This window comes from Hylaeus anthracinus, unplaced genomic scaffold (assembly GCF_026225885.1).
Source record: "Hylaeus anthracinus isolate JK02 unplaced genomic scaffold, UHH_iyHylAnth1.0_haploid 0, whole genome shotgun sequence".
In the NCBI taxonomy this organism is placed as follows: domain Eukaryota; kingdom Metazoa; phylum Arthropoda; class Insecta; order Hymenoptera; family Colletidae; genus Hylaeus; species Hylaeus anthracinus.
The window spans coordinates 5,070,049-5,089,324 of NW_026533254.1; the positions used below are offsets into that span (position 1 = coordinate 5,070,049).

At 40.0% G+C, this 19,276-nt stretch overlaps 2 protein-coding genes across 4 annotated transcripts in view; one reads left to right on the forward strand and one right to left on the reverse strand.

Moving 5' to 3' along the window:
• LOC128895736 (fat-like cadherin-related tumor suppressor homolog) overlaps positions 1-19,276 on the reverse strand; it is a 534,418-nt gene that overhangs the window by 329,541 nt on the left and 185,601 nt on the right. For all 3 annotated transcript variants that reach the window (XM_054158615.1, XM_054158598.1, XM_054158607.1), the window contains one exon: positions 506-1,400. In XM_054158615.1, the coding sequence (XP_054014590.1) occupies positions 506-1,284 (779 nt within the window). In that variant the 5' untranslated portion in view covers positions 1,285-1,400. The remainder of the gene's footprint in view (positions 1-505; positions 1,401-19,276) is intronic.
• The window catches only part of LOC128896226 (uncharacterized protein PF3D7_1120000), a 2,109-nt gene continuing 974 nt past the window's right edge, over positions 18,142-19,276 (forward strand). The window contains exons 1-2 of the mRNA XM_054159443.1: positions 18,142-18,359; positions 18,488-19,276. The exon at positions 18,488-19,276 is cut by the window's right edge and continues 974 nt beyond it. Coding sequence (XP_054015418.1) covers positions 18,183-18,359; positions 18,488-19,276 — 966 coding nt within the window. The 5' untranslated portion in view covers positions 18,142-18,182. The remainder of the gene's footprint in view (positions 18,360-18,487) is intronic.

The window sequence follows — 19,276 nt, forward strand, 5'->3', positions numbered from 1 at the left end:
AAGGACTTTAAAATCGATGGTATAGTTTCCGAGATATTGAGCTGTTAAGATTTATGTGGGCCACCCTGTATACATCGACATATTTGCACAAACATACACTTGGAAACATCAAACTTACCATTTAATTTAAACAAATTTCTTCAATAGGCATAGAGGATACAAATATTTATGAGTCTGACTGTACATCACCAAGAAAATACGAGCTTTCCAAAACAATTATAGTCTGTATTTAGAGACGCAAATCTCGATGCAAGTAAGATGCTGCTACGTCGGTGAAACGCGTCGGAAAATTAGAAGCATCGTTAAGCGGGCTATTGGAGCGTTAACAGGCCGGTACGCGTCTCCTTTATGCGCCGAGATAAAATCCCAAAAAAGGATGAGGCTAAGACTCGACAAATTGCCTCGAGATCAACGCGAAGATTTCCACGTGGTCGTAAACGCTCGTCTCGAGGCACAGCGGTTAGCTCATCAAACGAAACAGGAGATTTCTATTACGTCCACCTACCTGAGCGGCCTGGTGAGCGTTATTACCCCACTGACCGGGTGAACGGCGAACTGATCGGTCTCCTTGGCGAAGCTGTAATAAATCTCGCCGTTCCTCCCTAGATCGGCGTCCTCGGCTATTACCCTGAGAATGCTGCGGTGGAGAGGCGTGTCCTCCGTTATGGTTGCCTCGTACTCGGTCGGATAGAACAGTGGGTTCAGATCGTTCGTGTCCAGGACCGTCACGACGACCGTCGTGTCCGCCTCCATGGTCACTCTGTTTTTACCCTCCCCCTTGGTCGCGGTGGCGCGCACTTCGAGCACGTAACGATCTTTTCGCTCGCGGTTCAACACGTCCACATTCCCGGTTCGAGTCCGAATCAGAAGGAAACAAAAATCGCCGACGGTTCGTTCCTCGGCTTTGAAGAATTTATCGCGATCACCGCTTACTATACGGAACCTGACGTCCAGATTATTGTCCAGCGACGTCAACTTCACGCCCATCCTCTCGTCGGGGACCACATACGTCTTCCCGATCGAGTTCTCCGGAATCGAAACATTGTACAGGGGATGGGTGAACAGAAACTCGCGATCACGTTGATCGTCGACGTCTTCGGTAAACGACGCCGACGTGGACGCCGGGACGGCCGGGAAAAAGGATTTGGTGACCGAGTTGCCGGCCGACGAGGAGAACGTGGTTGATGCGAACGTGTCGGAAGACGGGGAACCTGCTGTGGCCGCGAACAGCCACAGCCACAACCATGGCCAGGCGAGCAGCACGCGCTGCTTCATCCTCTTCATCGTGTCGCTAGCTCATCGTCAGTCGATTTTGCGAGTTAAATCCGTCGCTTCCTCCGGTAGAACGACGGGACTCCGTTGTTGCCTTCCCGTACGAGTTGCCCTCGTGAAATCGACAGCTGAAAACAGAATAGAGATTGATTAGTATCTATGTATGACCAGAATGCAAGAAATTATTTATATCTAAATATCTGAATGATATTAATTTTAGATTACGCCTTAGACAGTATAAGCACTCGAATTGTCGTCGATACCAGAAGACGGCTTGTTTATTGGGGTACCTGCGTGTGAATTGGCAGCACCGAGCCCAGAGTCATGGGTAACTAGGAAAAGCTCGACAGTTCGACTTTGCATGGTGCCGTTATCAACGAAAAATATACTCTTCCGTCACTCTTCCACACATCGTGCAGTTCAATTTTCTAACCTACGACCATCTTTGCCTCCTTAAATACTGTCACTAACAACAGCGAGTTAGGAAGTGTCTTATTTGAGGAGCCTTTATCAAACTCTGCAGTGAGATCCACTTTCTAGTGCCTGAATTGTTACTAAATGCCAACGTTTGAAGTAAATTCTCCTTCTCATGGGAACTGTTCGAGCCATTAATTCAACAACGAGATGGTGGATATTTCTCACCGCAAAGTTTGATCGAAAGGTTCTCATTATAAGAGACACTTTTCAACTAAAGGGCCTTGTGGATGAAGCCTCCAGCGGATCCAGGACTTGACTCATCTTTGTTTGTATTTTGAGGAAGTTTCGATGGCAGATAGCCAGACGCTATTTCGCTTTCTAAAGGTTTACTACTGGTTCAAGAGCTGCACAGGCCTTTCACGTAAGCCACGTATCCGCAGACGCTGAACGATGGCTGGCAACTACCAGGCACGTAGTTATCAGGTTTCAGATGACACCGCCCGTTCAGGAAACGTAGGAGTTTGAAAGGATTGCAGGCTAATAAAGAATTGGGTCTTTGATCCAACAGGACCTGGTAACTATGGCGAAATTAGGTAGAAAGATATCTTCTAGTAAGAGGGTTATAAGAACCAAGGTAACCACGTTACATTAAAGTCGTGGAATTCTAAAGTCATGATAGCGCGTCCTTTTCTAGTGTGTTCCTTCGAATAATAAACACTGTATCAAATAGGAGTCAGACGCGGTTCTCTCAGCCAATAGGATCGATTCGGAAAAGCTGGATGAAGTGGAAGCCACAGCGCTAAATCCGGGTTATCCTTGACGACAGCCATCGACTTCCGCTCGATCGAGCATGATGAGTAGACGGTTTACCCGAAGGGTTAAGGAAGGGCTATTGACAGCGAGGGCCCAGGCTCCGTCGACGCGTCGACTGGGTCTACACGCTCGATCGATGAACGTGTTGTGCAATAGAAGTCGTCTCGCTCGTGTCGAGTTGCTAACGATAGTTCTCCGGAAGTAACCACTATTTGAGACTAACTGAATTCGATTGCATGCTTCGCACTTGGCTGAGCTTTCGCGATCAATCCCGTTCTCGATTTTTATCCAACACTTTACGGCAAATTAAAAAGAGCATGGAATATTTCTGTGATTTACTTATGATAAAACTGGAATAATTGCTTGCTCGAATGTGAGACTTGCTGAGACTACACTAACCCTTTGCGATATATCGAATACGTTCAAATGGTATATTTTAAATAAAGTATACATGATTGTAATTACACATAATTCAAGGTGCCAACAATGCCACGTTGACAGGTATACTTCATTATTAAAAACAAAACCATGAAGCCTCTTTTAGTAAATCTTTTACTTCATACTCTTTCTACATAACGCTTGTTCATATATTTTTCTCAAAATCTCTGTATATATCGTGTATGTACCTTGTAATTGCAATAAGAGAACTTCAAGGAAACGCAGTTTTAAAAATTTGCTCTAGCATAAATTTATTATATGTAACCACTAACAAAATTTGGTAGACTTACGATGTCCCTCCATAGGGGACATCCGAGTGCAAAGGGATTTACTAAACCATCATATAGTGAAATCAATGAACCCTAGAGTCGCCAAATTAGAATTACTGGATGATTACGTGCCTACATTATCGCATATCATTCTCTTAGGGTGTTAGGATTGGATCAGATATACCTATGGATGATTTAGTTTGAAAAAATCGATTCTTTTCAACTCTCCAAGCGAGGAATTAATGCGCCAGGAAAATTTTTATTGACTGGTAATTCTTCGCGCACCGCAGAGCCGATCAAATTTATTAAATTTGATGCTCGCAGGATAATTGATTCGTATCGGGAACGCATCCAGGACGAAAATTGTTTAACGCGTGGAAAATAACATTTCAATTTTCCAGCGATATCCGTGTCTATCGAACACGGTGGGAAGTAAATCTGTTGCGCAGCCGATACGCGATCAGCGTTAAATTGCACGTGAACGAACTCTCGCAGCAGGACTTTTTGCTTCGGTTATCATCATTGTTTTATGTTTCGGTGTCGGGGAACTCGGTTATCTTCGACGAGACAATAGGATTCCGCGCACCATTAAAAGTTCGTATCGGTAAATTAGTCGCAAGAGAATTGCAGGAGTTTACTTTCGTATACTGTATTCAAAAATACTTAATGAAACTATAAAATGAAATATACCATAATAACAATGACGCCTTTAATACACAATACTAAAAGTACATTAACAGAATCGTCGATTTTAACCCTTATAATGTCGAACAACGACATATCGTTGTTGGCAACACTTGCGAAAAGAGCCGACGACGATATATCGTCATGCATACGATGGTACCTATACGCGTTACAAGGAACCTCTGTCTGAAATTGAATTTATATAATTTTTGTGGAATTTTAATATATTAACTAACTTTTTATAAACAATAAATACATACATGTCCTCGAGTATCTCTAGAATACATAGATACAACGCAAAAACAATAGCTATTTGAATAATTTATATAATTAATAAGAAAAAAGAAAAAGTCCACAGAAATATGAAGGAGATGTACAAATTCATAGTTTATACAAAATTAGTTAATGTACTTCAATTTTACGAAGTTATGCTCGGAATTGGTTAGTATATACGAATACTTTCTACATTCACTGTAAATTATTGAATTTCTCTTCAGAAATCTCATGTGAGATGTTCTAAGAATAAAAAATAATGTGTATGGGTTTAATTTTTTGTTATATTTCATGATTGATATGTAGATTATGCTATAGCAATAAAAGATATACTGTATATGCTAGAGCGATAAGGTATATAATAAAGTGTTTTCTCAGTAACGTTACAATATTAGTAATTTTGTTAGAAATAAGTTGTTAATAATTTTATTAAGTTTTATACTATATGTTCTGGAACAAACTATAACCAACCAACGTCCTTTTCAATACTGTTTATTAAATAACTTACTCTTTCATCTTTCCTAACGATATTGAATAAACATTATTAGTGCGATTGTTAATTAGTACAAATATTGCAATCAATTTAGCGTTAATTTATCCTCCCAATATTTCATAATATGTTTCCTTTGGAATTTGATAAATATCATTGATACTTTTATATTTATATTTTTTTTCTAAATTACATCAACTCGGTTTGGTATTCTTCGCTTGCATACAATTCTTTTGCTTGGGACTAAAAGGGTTAAAAGACACCGCATTATACCGGTAGAACTGCGGTCTGAGTCAGCGTCAAGGCAAACAAAGTTCAGCAGTCGAAGAAGCCTGGAGTGCAACATAAAGAGTTCACAGTAACGATTTGCAATTCAGAGAGTCGGAATCTACGGCAATTTCAGCAACATTTACTTCCTGACGTTCCTACGCTTTCGTTGTGCAAACAATAATTTTAACTGCCACATCTCCAACCCGGTGTATGTAATTTACTGTCGGAGGGATTCGTTCAACAGTCCGCGAGGTTAAGTGGCGCAGGACACGCGAGTCTACTTTGCCTGTTTGAATTCGTAGCCGGAGCGCGTTGCCACGGCTTTTCCATCGATCGATGAGTCGATACCGAATCCAGGAAGAACCTCCGTCTACCGCGGACACATCGATTCTCGCCCGTCGAGCGACGGAAACGCCACCGAGGAACTTCAGTTTGGAGAGCACCGATCGAGAGGGTAGACGTGGACGCTCGAAGATAGGCAAAATCGCGATTCGCGTTATCGAATCCTGTGTTTCGTGCTGTTATCGGACTGTCCCACTGAAACTGTCACGGTCGAAATGATCGCTGGTCCAGCTGGATCTACGGTGAACCACGCCCCGACACTTGCGCAATCATTGCCACGATCGAGTAATGGCGCTGCGTTTCGCTAGAGCCTCCCACTTCGAAATTCGGAGACAGTGACAGTGAGAACGATCAGCTAATCTTCTTAGAAATGAAAAGCTGCGGATTACGTGGTCCGATCTGCTAAATCCTTGATTTAATTACTTATCTCGAGCAAAGCAAAGGACATCCATTGAAGATTTTACACGTCTTTTAATCTGTTAGTGAATATTTCTGGATGAATTATTACTCGACAGAGAAATCAATGAAGTCAGCTCAGATGAAGCAGCGATGAAATTAAATGATGTTATGTAGAACATCCTGGGTTGATTAGGTTTCCAGTTGGAGTACAGTAACAATCAGGAGAAAGTCAATATTTTAATATCTAGTAATTGGACCAACAAAATATTAATGTCTGGCAATAGTTAAATTAATTATTAATAATACTTATTATTTAAACAATGATGGGGAATATGATTTCATTGTGATATTAATGTTTCACGAATTATTTTCTCAATGGATTCAACGAGCCTTTAAATTGAGCGTCACAGGGTTGTTGTTCGCCCTTTCCCTTCTCTACTTCGAGAGGCACAAGCGAGCCGCGACCCTCGACCGACACAGGTACACGAGGGGTAAGAGCTCACTCTTCGACGATCCTTCGGTCGATATAGATCCCGCGATTGCGCGTCCGGAAAAATTCTCGCGTCCCTCCTATTTGTAGTTTCCCTTAGTTACTGTAGCTTGGTATTGGTTGTGGGTATCTTAGTTTGGTTTGGTTAGTTTTAAGGCATGCGTGTACGAGTGTCTGTCCTCTACCAAATAATTATTAATCATTTGTTCAATTCTTTTGCTTATTCGTAAATCCATATTGGACTCGCAACTTCGTTCTCCACTTCGGTCACTATTACTTCATGTCATAAGTGAAGTGACCAACTGTGTAACTGGACAGAAAGGTCGGTTGCCGTCCTCCTAGTGGATCTGTATTCGAGAGGAAAACAATCGGCACCTACGGATCGGTTCTCTACTCCCTGTATCCCGACTGGTGTAGTTCTAGGCTCTCGGCGCAGCGCATTAAGTCCAAAGCGCAGTGAGACGGGTGCAAGTCGGGTCCTATCGTGGCTCCTAGATGGGTGCAGGGTGTGGAGGACTGGTTCGGAGGCGTCAGTCGTCTTCCTCTCGAGTCAGATCCATCAAGAGGAAACGGAACTGACTCAGTAAGTCCAGTTTCATGGTCGCATCGTGTCGCGATTTCCATTTAGCTTCCATTTAGTTCAAATAATTATTTGGCAGAGTCAGACTTAGACTTTGGAAATCAAAGGGAGTTTGTCTTCTTTGATTTCCACGGTTTCGTACTTAGTATTAAGCTCGTCGACTCTACGTAGAGTATGCATCTACGTATGTATACTCTATGTAGAGGGAGATCGAAGGAATTTTGATTCCTTTTATCTCCGGGTCTCCAGTCGCAGCAACCTCCACGCGGTGAGACCTGGTAATCGGTATTATTCGTGACGAACAATCCGTCGTCGCGAATAATATCGAGCTAATGGCTGCGAGCTTGTAATAAGGTCTTTAGATATAAAAAGTGTAAAGTGTAAAGTGTAAAGTGAGATTAAATTTAGATTAGCAGGAACAACGCCGAGGAGATATGGTTGGTACTAGTGGTCCGTAAAAGAACAAAGTATCCAGTATACAGGGTGTCCCAAAAGTCGGGGAGGAGCCGGAAATGGGGGGTAGCTGAGACGATTCTGAACAACAATTTCCTTTGCAAAAATGTCGGATGGGGCTTCGTTAAGGAGATATTAAGAGAAAACCCCGACCAATCATAGCGCGCGTAGACCGTTGGAGCGGCCGCGGTAGCGAAGGCTACACGCTAGGCAGCAGCGTCAATGTCTTTCGATGCACGTCGAGTCACTTGTTCGCGTACAAGCGCTGCCGCCTAGCGCATAGCCTTCGCTACCGCGGCCGCTTGAACGGTCTACACGCGCTCTGATTGGTCGGGGTTTTCTCTTAATATCTCCTTAACGAAGCCCCATCCGACATTTTTGCAAAGGAAATTGTTGTTCAGAATCGTCTCAGCTACCCCCCATTTCCGGCTCCTCCCCGACTTTTGGAACACCCTGTATTATTAGTTTTCAGAAAAATTCATTTTTATAAATTATGTATTAACATTAATATGTTTTTATTCCAAAATGTTAGTCAATTTTCACGACAATTTGTGCAGTACAGATCAAACTACGAAATGCGTATTTTCTAAAATTTTATTTTTTTGCATTACATAAAATTACCCTATTTGGAAAGCATATAAATCTATTAAATCCACCCAAATATTATTAGAGAATACTGGTATAATGCAGTTGTGAATTGAAGGCATCCAATAGAATTATCATTAACTTCGGAAGATGTGCAAATGATTGACAATAACTTTTATAACTAAGTTTTTGTCGACAATAGAAACGTTATAATTTCTAAATATTTTAAGAAAGCTTAAGGTAGGAATATCAAGTATATATAGTATACAGTATACATACTTTTCTGCATAATCTTTAACAGATATTGGCATATTTTGATCTGTATTGCCAATCTTGTCAAAATCTCGTCAAGATCTCGTTGAGATATCGTCGAGATCGAGATCATATATTAGAAATTGTCGAAAATTCGAGATCGATATGCATGTTTCGAGATTTTTCGAGATCACGATCGAGATCGTAGAAGTGTCGTCTCGTCTCGTGCGCATCACTACCAAAGATTAGTATCAGCGACTTGGCTTTAATTGGTACAAAGGTCAACAAGCACTACCAGTTACCTGTTTGCTACTGTCATTGCTAAAGAAATGCACAGTTAAATGCAATTCGATTCTATATTATTCTAGAGCCATTTGATCCTATCTGGCCAAGTGCCTTCTGTACAACATCCAAGGTTGTAGCTATCAGATCTCGACATGACCCTAATACGTGCATGTAACTGTAGGTATGTTACCCAGATTGGTGGTCAGAGATGAATAGAAGCAGTTCTTTCATCAAATCCAGATAAGATTAGAAGATAAAATACAATTTTTAATCTTGATAAATGTTTGATGAGGAGTTTGATGACTATCGTATATACCTCAAGCTAAAGTTTCATTGAAGAGACACACAGAAAATAGAATTTCCCCACCCATACAAGACTGTTCAAATCATAATTAGTCTTTCTGCCATTAAATGTCAGATCCTTCTTGTTAGGTCCTTTACCTGTAGCAGCAATAAAGACCCAAGGAATCGGTACATATTGTCAAATAATTTCATTTTTATCACTAGTCAAATCTGGGTATCAGAACCTTTAGCTTTAGCAGTGAAGTCTTTGCATTTCTCATGTTGAGGTATTGCTTGGCTTTATTACTCGCTACGGTCAGCTTGGAAAATCCAGATCTTCTAGCCACGTCTCTGCAAGTTCCATTTCCACCCGAATTTTGGCCAACCAACAGACAAATGAGAAACTGTTGTACCTCACCCTTAACACACAAAAATTGTACGCCCACTCCGACCGTTCGATGAGCAGAGCTCTTTCGAACATCTCATTCATTCTTAAACTAACTATCATACCAGTATGTACAAATAAAATCTATCAGTTAGAGTACAAGTTCGCATTCAACCATTCAACCAAGTTACAGTCTACTTATGTTCATTCGTTGAGGAATCCCATTTGATTCCACGCGTCGTTTAATCGTCGCTAAAAACTGTCGACGCTGCAACGCACGTACACTTTTTATTGGTGAATATACACCTCCTATACGTAGAAGACAACTTCTATTTGGGTGGTGCGTCTAAAACAGGATCAGCTAGAACAGCTTTACCAAGGTATTCACATAAAATCGTACAGTGCTCCTCGTGTTCAATCAACGTATATCAACCGCTAAAAATAAACACATTAACAAGCTCCCTTTCAATAAACGCGAACCGTATGTCTACATATTGATTTCGTCGAAGAAAGATCAATCTCGTATCAAACCAATGATATTACGGTACATTTCTAAGGATACTCGCAGCTCCTACTGCAAAAACTCCACACTATCATAGCTCCAACGAAGTCTTTCTAATTAATACCAATTTCACATTCCCGCGCATTCCTGCCGCAACTTTCCAATCTCGGCAACCTTCAGTAAATGACTGAAGGAAATAAGAGCAAGCAGTTTATCCGTTTCCTCGGAGTCTCATATTAATTACACGAGAATTTTTCCACTCTGACTAATCGGATAATCGGTTATTCCGTCTTAACCAGCAGCAATTCCCGATTACAGAGACGCAGGGCAGCGGATAGAGGCATGTGTATCTTGTTCGTTTCTTTAAAAGGTGTTCGTACCACTAACCAGGTACAGGATTCGAGAGTTTGCTCAGTTTCGAGCTGAGAATCGGCGCCGCTAACGGTGTGCTTCTACTCGGACGCAGGAAAAAGCGTTCAAGACAAACCGGCTAATTATCGCGAAACGTTTCTCCTTTCCTCTATGGATGGTCGAATGTTTCTTGCGCGACGTAAAATCGCGTAGATTATAGGTACAGTTATTACGACAAACAGCATCGCGTTTCACGGCGCCGCCGACATTTAGGTCCCGCGTTAAATACTCATGTTAAACACTTCGTGCCCGCGCCTAGTTGCGCTGAACATTATTTCCCCACTTTAACACGTTGTGCGCCACGCTTTCCTAAGTCTAAGGAGCTCCTCGAGGAGCTTGTTCGATTTATAATGTGAAAAATACAAGTATTCGATTACCGTATACTCGTTGTACTTCTCGATGATAATAATTTACCTAACACCTTGCTGACAAGGTATTTCAAGTGAAAAGTATATTGTGTATCCAGCTATTTTTTTGCGATAGGATATAAAATGAGAGCTTTAATAATGTTTATTTATATATATTCGTGATGTAACCGACAGAAAATTCTCTCTACTTTTTACAGGCAAGATTTTAACATCAACGAGAAGCTGTCTGTACCAAGTGCTAGATACTTAGTTTTTGCACAGGAACCAATCAATTCGTTCCGATCGCACCTCTAGACCACTTTGCCTGGTGTACAGCTATGGCTGAGGAAACGAGTAAATCGATTCGAGAGTCGTAATAAAAAGACCGTGTAAACGTCGCCAAGTATTTTCAGGTTCACCGCAATTTCCGCACCGCGCCTCGGCGCGCAAGTAAAACGAGACGATGCTGGTTTGGTGCGCCAGATTGGCGCCATGGAACATTTGCGTTTCGTTGCCAGCGTGACGAGTCCTCCTTAACCTTGAACTAGCCTTCAGCACCAACCTTGTTCGAATACAATCCGCGCTCTTAAACCGGTATCTTAAACTTGAATGCTGGGTTAATCTCTCATTGCTATCGTCGTACTTGACCCGAGAAAAGAGGATCTCTTCGTTTATCACTAGAACCATCGATAGTCGGTGCATAATAATTATAATCCTTGTTATATCTTCGACTAAAAGGGGTAGGAGACCTTTACAAAGAAGACAATTAAGATTCTGCAAGATGTTCCTATTTCTTAACTGAATACATACGATTTCTTCAAGAACTCTGAGGGTGATTTTCCTCCCTTCATCATTATAGAAGCAAGCACTTGTTAAATATAATCTAAACCTGCCCTGTATGTCAAGTTTCACCAAAATTTGTAACTATCCTCAACGTAACATTCCCTACAAAAATACCCCCCATTATTAAAGCTGCAGCTTCAACTTTGCAGCGCGATTTTCCACGAAACAACGAGATGATACCGAAGGGAAAAGTCGAAGGAAGAAGCAACGAGAGTCGAGGCGATTTCCGGTTGGATCTAAGCGAAAGAAGAATCGCCTGGGGTCGGGTCGCTGAAAACGAATGAAAACAATGCGAGTTAGGACCGCCGTCGGTATTTTAGCTGGACAATACGAGCGATCGCATTCGTTTGCGGAACGACCGGTCGTGGGACGCCATGGGGACCGAGGGAGAGTCGAGATGGACGATGGAATTAATTTTTCCAGTTTCGACGACGAATGCCGTCCATCGTTGTCGCGGCAGACTTTTTCCGAAGCGCGAACTCGTGAGCGTGAAAAAGATAACGCTGACCCCGAATCGCGCAGCGTTTTCTGCTGTTTCGCGAGCCTTATGACTCGAGGCAAATCCGATGAACAGGTGAACGCTGGTTTCGCTGTCGATGCGAGGAAGAAATATAGCTAGGATCGTAAACACCAAAGTGAACGGAAACGGGACGCTTAACCGTGAAGTGTCAGCAGTTCAGGGACGCTACTGGTTCACCCTTTCCTAACGATAGTACTTTGAAACACACGAGTCGAAGGTATGCATGTTTTTAGGGGAGAAAAATATTCTTTAACCCTTTGCAGTCTGAGTCGAACGACGAGCGAGCGTCGTTGTGGACAAGAGGTATTGGAGCACGCAGTAAAAAAATATACACGTTTAACGTTTCCGTTATCAAAACTGAAGCTTTATTTACTATACGGACAAACTTTTTCATAAAATCGAACAAAATTATAAACAAACAACAACAAAATTTTGTTGTGTTTATATAGCCGTTTAATATTCGTACATTGTGTGATATCGTTCGAGACAGTCGCCTATATGTAAGGTCGGCTTAGACGAACAAGTAGCACAATAATACCTTGACGATACCTTGAGAAGGCCAATTTGCATCTTATCACGCTTTCTCTATCTACATTGTCGAAGACTTCCAGGATTGCCAGACATAGCAGACACCGCGAAAAATCTCATTTAAAAATATCGACCATCGCAGTAACGAGTCTCTCGCCGCGACGCCAGACGTCGAGACACACGGCAGTCGGCGCGTTAAAGCGATGGAGGTACAAAAGCGTTGCGTTCGTTGTCTGAAAAGGATCTTCCGTGAGAGCGCATCGACCTATTTCCTGTCGCTTTCCAGACCCCAAATAGCGCCTCCAAAAATGCATACGCGGGGTTCGAGCCGGCGCGTGGCAAGAAAAAATACAAGTTAGATGGTCGTTCGTGTTCTGTATCTAGCAAAACGAACCTAATGGCAGACCATTTGATAAATCTCTATATTGTTTCGCAGTCAGAACTTTCACGAGGTACCCAGTGAGCATGGATGGCATTTTTTATGTCTCGTTAGACGTAGCGTCTAATTTCTACATATGCTTCCAGAGAACTCTACGGAGATCTTTAAGGGAATTAATGGAAAAATCATGAAGAAAATTGATTGCTGTTTTACCAATTAAACAAATAAACATCTTAACACTTTGTCTATCAGCCTATTAGGAACAGTCTGCAATTTAAAAAAAAAATTTCTATATTAGTATATGTTAATCTAGGCTAACAATAATTCCTCCATACTGTTACTAGATACGTTGAAAACCAAGCCTGTTTCCAAAAGCTAAACATTGTAACTAGACAGCCATCAGTGAATAAATTCCAGAAGTTAAACACTGGAATTAAAAAGCCTATAAACAGGCTCCCAGTAAATAAAAGTGTTAACAGAGTTGCTGGAAATCTTACACCTGAGAGATCGACAAGACCTATCAAATAAGACAAAATCGAAGCTCTTACACGATTTTTGAACAGGGAAGGATGTCCGATAGGTACCAAAGACCTGAAACCGCAGAATGGCGAAGGATTTATAGATGAAACGTTTCTGGGTTGGCCTTACAACCTCCAAGAAGATTTATTGAAAAATCCCCGCGGTTAGCTCGCGAGAGTTCATTCTTCCCCGGCGACGAAGAAAACAGTTTTCCGCGTATTTAATAATCACGCTTTTTCCCCATCAAAGCAACACCGAGGCCTCTTTCATCTCGTTGGTCTCCGCAGCTCCGGAAAAGCCATTATTTCACCGTTTGTTGGCAACAGCGTTTGACTAACTCCGCAAGCTCGGATTTCCGTGAAGCGTAAATGTTCTTTACGATTTCGCGATGCAGCCGGTTCCTTTTGGATCCCGCTGAGGTAGTCGAGGCGAGGTTGCTTTTTATCAAACTGTATCTGTCGTGGTGATCGCGGCTGCGCATGTCGGCGCCTACCAGTTCGTGATTATCGTTCCAAGGGCGCACCAAAATAAACGCGAATGCGCCTGGTGATCGACACAGGAACGCGAGGAGAGCCTCTTTTACTCAAGGATGACAACGCAACGTTCCAACCAGTCCCAACGAGTTCTCTCTCGTTCCCACGCCAGGCTATCTGCGTTCGACGCGACCTTTTGGATCGCCTGAGCTGGTTAACGAGTCTTGATACCGATTTCATCCGGTCAGGCAGGTGTGTTCAAAATCTCCATCGATGCCACCGCGGCGTAACAGGTTAGATACCTTGGTGATGAGTGTATCGAGCTACACCAGTTCGGAAAACCCAAGGAAAGAGTCTTTGACATTGCTGTTGGACCAACGCAACTAATCACAAACATAACAAAGACCATAGACTCATCCTCGACCAAACATACTAATCCCGATTTCTAGGTCCTCACTCATCCTGTACTTCGTCGTACCCTTCCTTAGTCATACTCTGCTTTGACCGCTATTCTTGACATCATTCATCTTCCGAACGATATAAGAGCCCGGAAAAAAACCCAAAAACTAAACAGAATTCAGTATTCAACGACACAGTACGAACGTAGTTGTACAAATAAAAACCTTTAAGAGTTTCTCTAACAAAGCAGTGTTGTCAGCTAATTCCATTCGCTCGGAATCTAACATTGGTGGGAATCGAACAAGGCTTAAAGTCCTCGATGAATAATACAAGAGAATGTACTAAATTTCAGAAATGGAGACAAGTATTACGCAGTTAATACAGCAGTCGAACATAGAGTAGGCATGATATACAGTTGGAAGTTATTTAACACCATGGCTATCCCTCAGTCGATTATTAATCATTACACGAGTGACGGCAGTTTCTAGGAACTATGACGCCAGTAATGAACATTGTAACTAGAAGACAATAACAATATCGAATGGGCAACGACGGGAACAGAATGTCATCAATCAGCATCAGTAAACGCTGGAATATTTAGGTATAGACTAACCATACGAGGGAGTGCCACATGCAATTAATGCCTTAGAGTGAAGATAATGTATTTATGCACCACGTAATATAGCTATTTAACACACTAGGCAAATATACGACAACTTTCTATAACAATCACTCAATTTCACACGTCAATGCTTCACGTGGCACATAGCGATAGACACGTGGAATTAATGGCTATTTATTCGTGTGTCGTGTTTCATCATTTTTGTCGTGTGAAATTTGTTTGTAGCGAACGACACTTGAAAATTAAAATATTACAGTTACCAATATTTCAATGAGTTGCGTATATACACCTCGACTCAGAAGTATGTGGACACTTCCTCAATAGAAATAAATATCTAATAAAAGTTGCGAATCTATTAATATCTATTAATATCAATCATTTATGTTTCGATATGTTTATGTTGCATTAGCGAATATATTTTATTAATAGTTTTCTTAATATTACATTAATAATGATAAAAAACTATGTATATAGATAAGTAGATAATGTTAAAATTTCTTTTACCCTACTTGGATACTATTAATTTCTTCATTGTATCCAAAATAATAGTGTCTCATTTATTTTGTAATATGTATGCCATAAATGTTTTTAGTACATTGAACATTCTTTCTGAACTTTTCTATATAAACGATCCCAGAGTTTCGCTATAAAATTGAATATTGCACGCAAACCATTTAATATTATTGCATCCAATGTAGAATTTAGCAACAAAAGTGGTATAGTAATAATTTATGGTGTATATTAATTATTCATTGAAGGTAGTAAGTGTCCATATATTTATGAACGAGTATACGCGTATACACACAGGGTTTGACTAATCATCGGACCAGGCTATAGGTCTGTTCCAAGCGAAGGTACAATTATCTTAATTATTCCATGATACGACTACCCTCCAAGTACAATTTTCAATTTTGAACAGTATTGTTACGCATGAAAATTTAGTGGACACCTGCGTATCAATCCGCAGCGATAATTCAACTGTTGAACAGACAGTTCCTATCAACATTTCACTGGAACGATGGTCAAACATTTACGTTTCATCGTAATTTATAACCAAGGTGTCTAAACCGTTGGGTAATTCGATTTTTGATTGCATCATGCGCCGTTCTACGTCAAACGCGATACAATAGGTAACTTTTGAAAAATGCCCCCCCCCCCCCCCCCCCTCCACACACACACCAATTAATGAGTATTACGTTTTTGTAGCTACGTGTCACGTGGCGCGTTGAACTATATAAAGCTGCTTCTAATAAAGCTGCGTCGATGGAATCTAATTTCACTTTGTGAAAATGAAATTTGTACTCTGTCTGATCGTCCTTGCCTTCATAACGGTGGTTCACTGCACAGAAAAACCACCTGAGGGATCAACGGAACCATCAGATAGCCCAGACGGAATGAAACAAATACAGGAAGCTGTAATTAAGCAAGTACCTCATATAGAGACCATGAAACCCTACATGGATCGTTTCACCGAACTGTTGATGGTAAGTCTTAATTTGTGATATATTTTATTATTATACTGACAACCATTGAATAGAAACATTAAATGCATAAAAAGTAAAAATTAATATTTCAATGTGATCGATTTAAGCTGATTCGAATTTTTGTATATTTTGATACACATGTATATTTATATGTATATTTTGATAGATACTACCTGACATTAAAATGTGTTGCTACAATATAAAAACTTATTTTTTGGTAAGATCTTCTATAATATTTTTTCAATGTGTTTGCAGGGACTCATGTCTTTAGGCAAATCTGGCCACAAGGATTAGTAGAGTCGATCAGCTAAAATGTACAACATCCGAATGATGATCAGCGCGAATCCAGGAAACCCGCCAATTATCTATTGTCAATAAAAAGTTTACACCGACTATTACGAATGCACCTGAATGAAGTTCCTGAAAATTAGATTCTGAATAACGGCCAGTTGAAAATAAAAAATACAGCTATGAAACACTTTGTAATACATTAAAATGGACTCATTTAATACAAAAATTGTTTCCTTCTTATTTAAAATACAACTTTATCGTTTCACATTTGAAACAATTCACCACTACAATAATTCTTACTTTCAAGTAGTAAGATCGGGTCCCCTAGTTAGAAGTCGACAGACTTTTTATTGAGATACAATTCTCGAATGACGAGTTAAAGATATACAAATTTCTATCAGTTATTTGTTCAAAAAAATTAAATTGTATTTTACGTTAAACGAATAAAATGATATTGATAATTTCTGGGATGTTTTTATTCGTCGTCTATACCTAACTAAGCTAAGGGTGAGCCAGATATAGCAACGACGACAGAGTTACTAAGTTATATGGTCCTTTTCTAAATGATAAGTAACATATTGATGTCACATGGAGACATTTTTCTTTATTTTAATAAACGTTTATTTCCCTAACACATATACTGCTTTTCATGTTTCCCTCACATGTTCACTAGTCACTAGTGTTTTGCTTCAGCAGAGCTATTGTTTGCTTACCTATCTCCATGTTCTGTACTTATTGTTAGTTTAATAGTCAGTTTATATAAATTCATAATTCTAACATAATGTGATAGGATAAAAACAGGACATACGACACTGTCAGTGGTAATCAATTCAATGTTGTAAAATAAATAAATAAAATTTCCCAATTTCACTTTTTAACAGTACAGTTTTTCCTGGACAATTGTAAAGGCTGCAGAAGAAAATTTGTTGTTTCACAGCATATTTCTTAATTTCTTACAGAAATATACACTATGCTCATCGACGTGAGAAGCCCTCAAGGGTTTATTAAAAATGTTTTATTAAGCATCTGAAATAAACGGGCACATAATGATTGAATACCGTCGCAATTTTCAATGTGCAATGTTATTGTCATCCATGAAGATTTAGTGAACACCTGTGTAATAATTTGCTGCTATAAATTAAACTTTTGACAGAACGTTTTACACGTAAAGATATAAAACCTAAATTTCCCCGCGGGTAAGAAAGCCATTACAATTCTTCATAATTTATAATAAAGATCTACATTCCACGTGTACTCAAAGACACAGTCACACGTGGATTAATTTCATCTATATTGAAATACATTTCACACATTGAATCTTTCAGTATAATATTTGTTAGCAAAATTAATAAAATGCAAACAAACAAATATTTTCTGATAACAGACAGAGACCTGAAGAATGAATTTATTTTTTAATCTCTGTTTGTTCTGTAAAAATATTTAAAAATAATAGGATCGATAAAATATTTAATCATTAAATTAAAATAAAATTTTCGTAAAGACTTGCATTTTAATCTTGTACAGAAACAAGTACAAACAAAAATTCACACAAATTAATGAACATAGCGAATAAAATACCTAATTAAAGTAAAAACATGGTAAAATTTAGTACAAAATGCGATATGTACATGTAACTTTTTGATGACCTCGAAACCATGGAATTTTGTAACCAAGCTGTTTAAATACTTACCAAGCCTAATGCCACATACGCATTTCTTCGTGGAACACAATAAGCAATGTTTTAATAATTACTCTTACTAATGACACCTGCATCATAGCAACCATCTGACACGTGACATCTTAGTCTATATAAGCCACGCTTCTTACAGGCGTTGAATATACCTCGCTTCGAAGCTTCGTAAGCCTGAACTCATTCGCCTCAAAGATGAAGTTCGCAATCTCCTTGTTCGTGGTCGTTCTTCTTTCGGCGGAGACGGTCCTATGCAAACCAACAGGTGACGAAAAACAAGAACAGAAAAGTGGTTTCCTAGGTTTACTTTCGAGTGCATTAGAAAAAACCGGTCTGAAATCCTACGCAGACAGTGTCAGCAAGGCTGTGGAGGTAAGTCCATATTTACAAGATATTTTAAACTATACTTTCCATCGTAATGTAAAAAGTCACCAATTAATGCATTATAAAACATATTTTCCAAAAAGTCTTCTACAAAACGTTACTCGTTGTATATACAGGCAGTTAACCCCATGAAGCTGAGCGACAAGTCGTTACAAGGTGAAGAGAAGAAACACGAAGGTGATGATAAACCGGATCCACACAAATTGGAAGTGTACGAACAACTTAAAGCCGAATGGGAGAAACAGAAACAACTGACAGGAGAATATATTAAAGCCGCAGCCGAGGACGTCAAAAATGTGAAGGAATTAGAAGGTAAATCCGAAGAGGAGATGAAAAAATTTTTAGCGCAGGCAGCACAAACTGAACAGCTAGCGCAGAAAAATTCGAAAGAACAGTCATTCCAATTCGAAAAGCAGATACAGATTTATTTGAAGCAAATAGGAGAACTCCAAGAAAAAGCACTGGAGTTTTCGAAACAAGAACAAAGTAAATACGAAGAGGAGTCACTGAGATGTACAAAGAAGGCAGCAGAACTCAAAGAGCAGGCAGAGAAAGCTTCGAAGGAAGAACAAAGTAAACTCGAAGAGCAGGCACAAGCATTATTGAAAAAAGCAGATGAAGCCAAGGAACAAGCAAAGAAATTTTCGAAGGAAATTGAAATTCTAGTCACAGAGGGAATACAGAAACTGCAAGTACAAGCAGAAGAAAAATCGAAAGAATTGCAGAAACAAGCACAAGAGCAGTCACAGAAAGCTGCAGAAGTTGGAGAACAATTAAAACAACAAGCTGAAGAAAAGTCGAAGGAAGCACAGAAACAATCACAAGAGCAGTCACAGAAAGCTGTAGAGGTTGGAGAACAATTAAAACAACAAGCTGAAGAAAAGTCGAAGGAAGCACAGAAACAA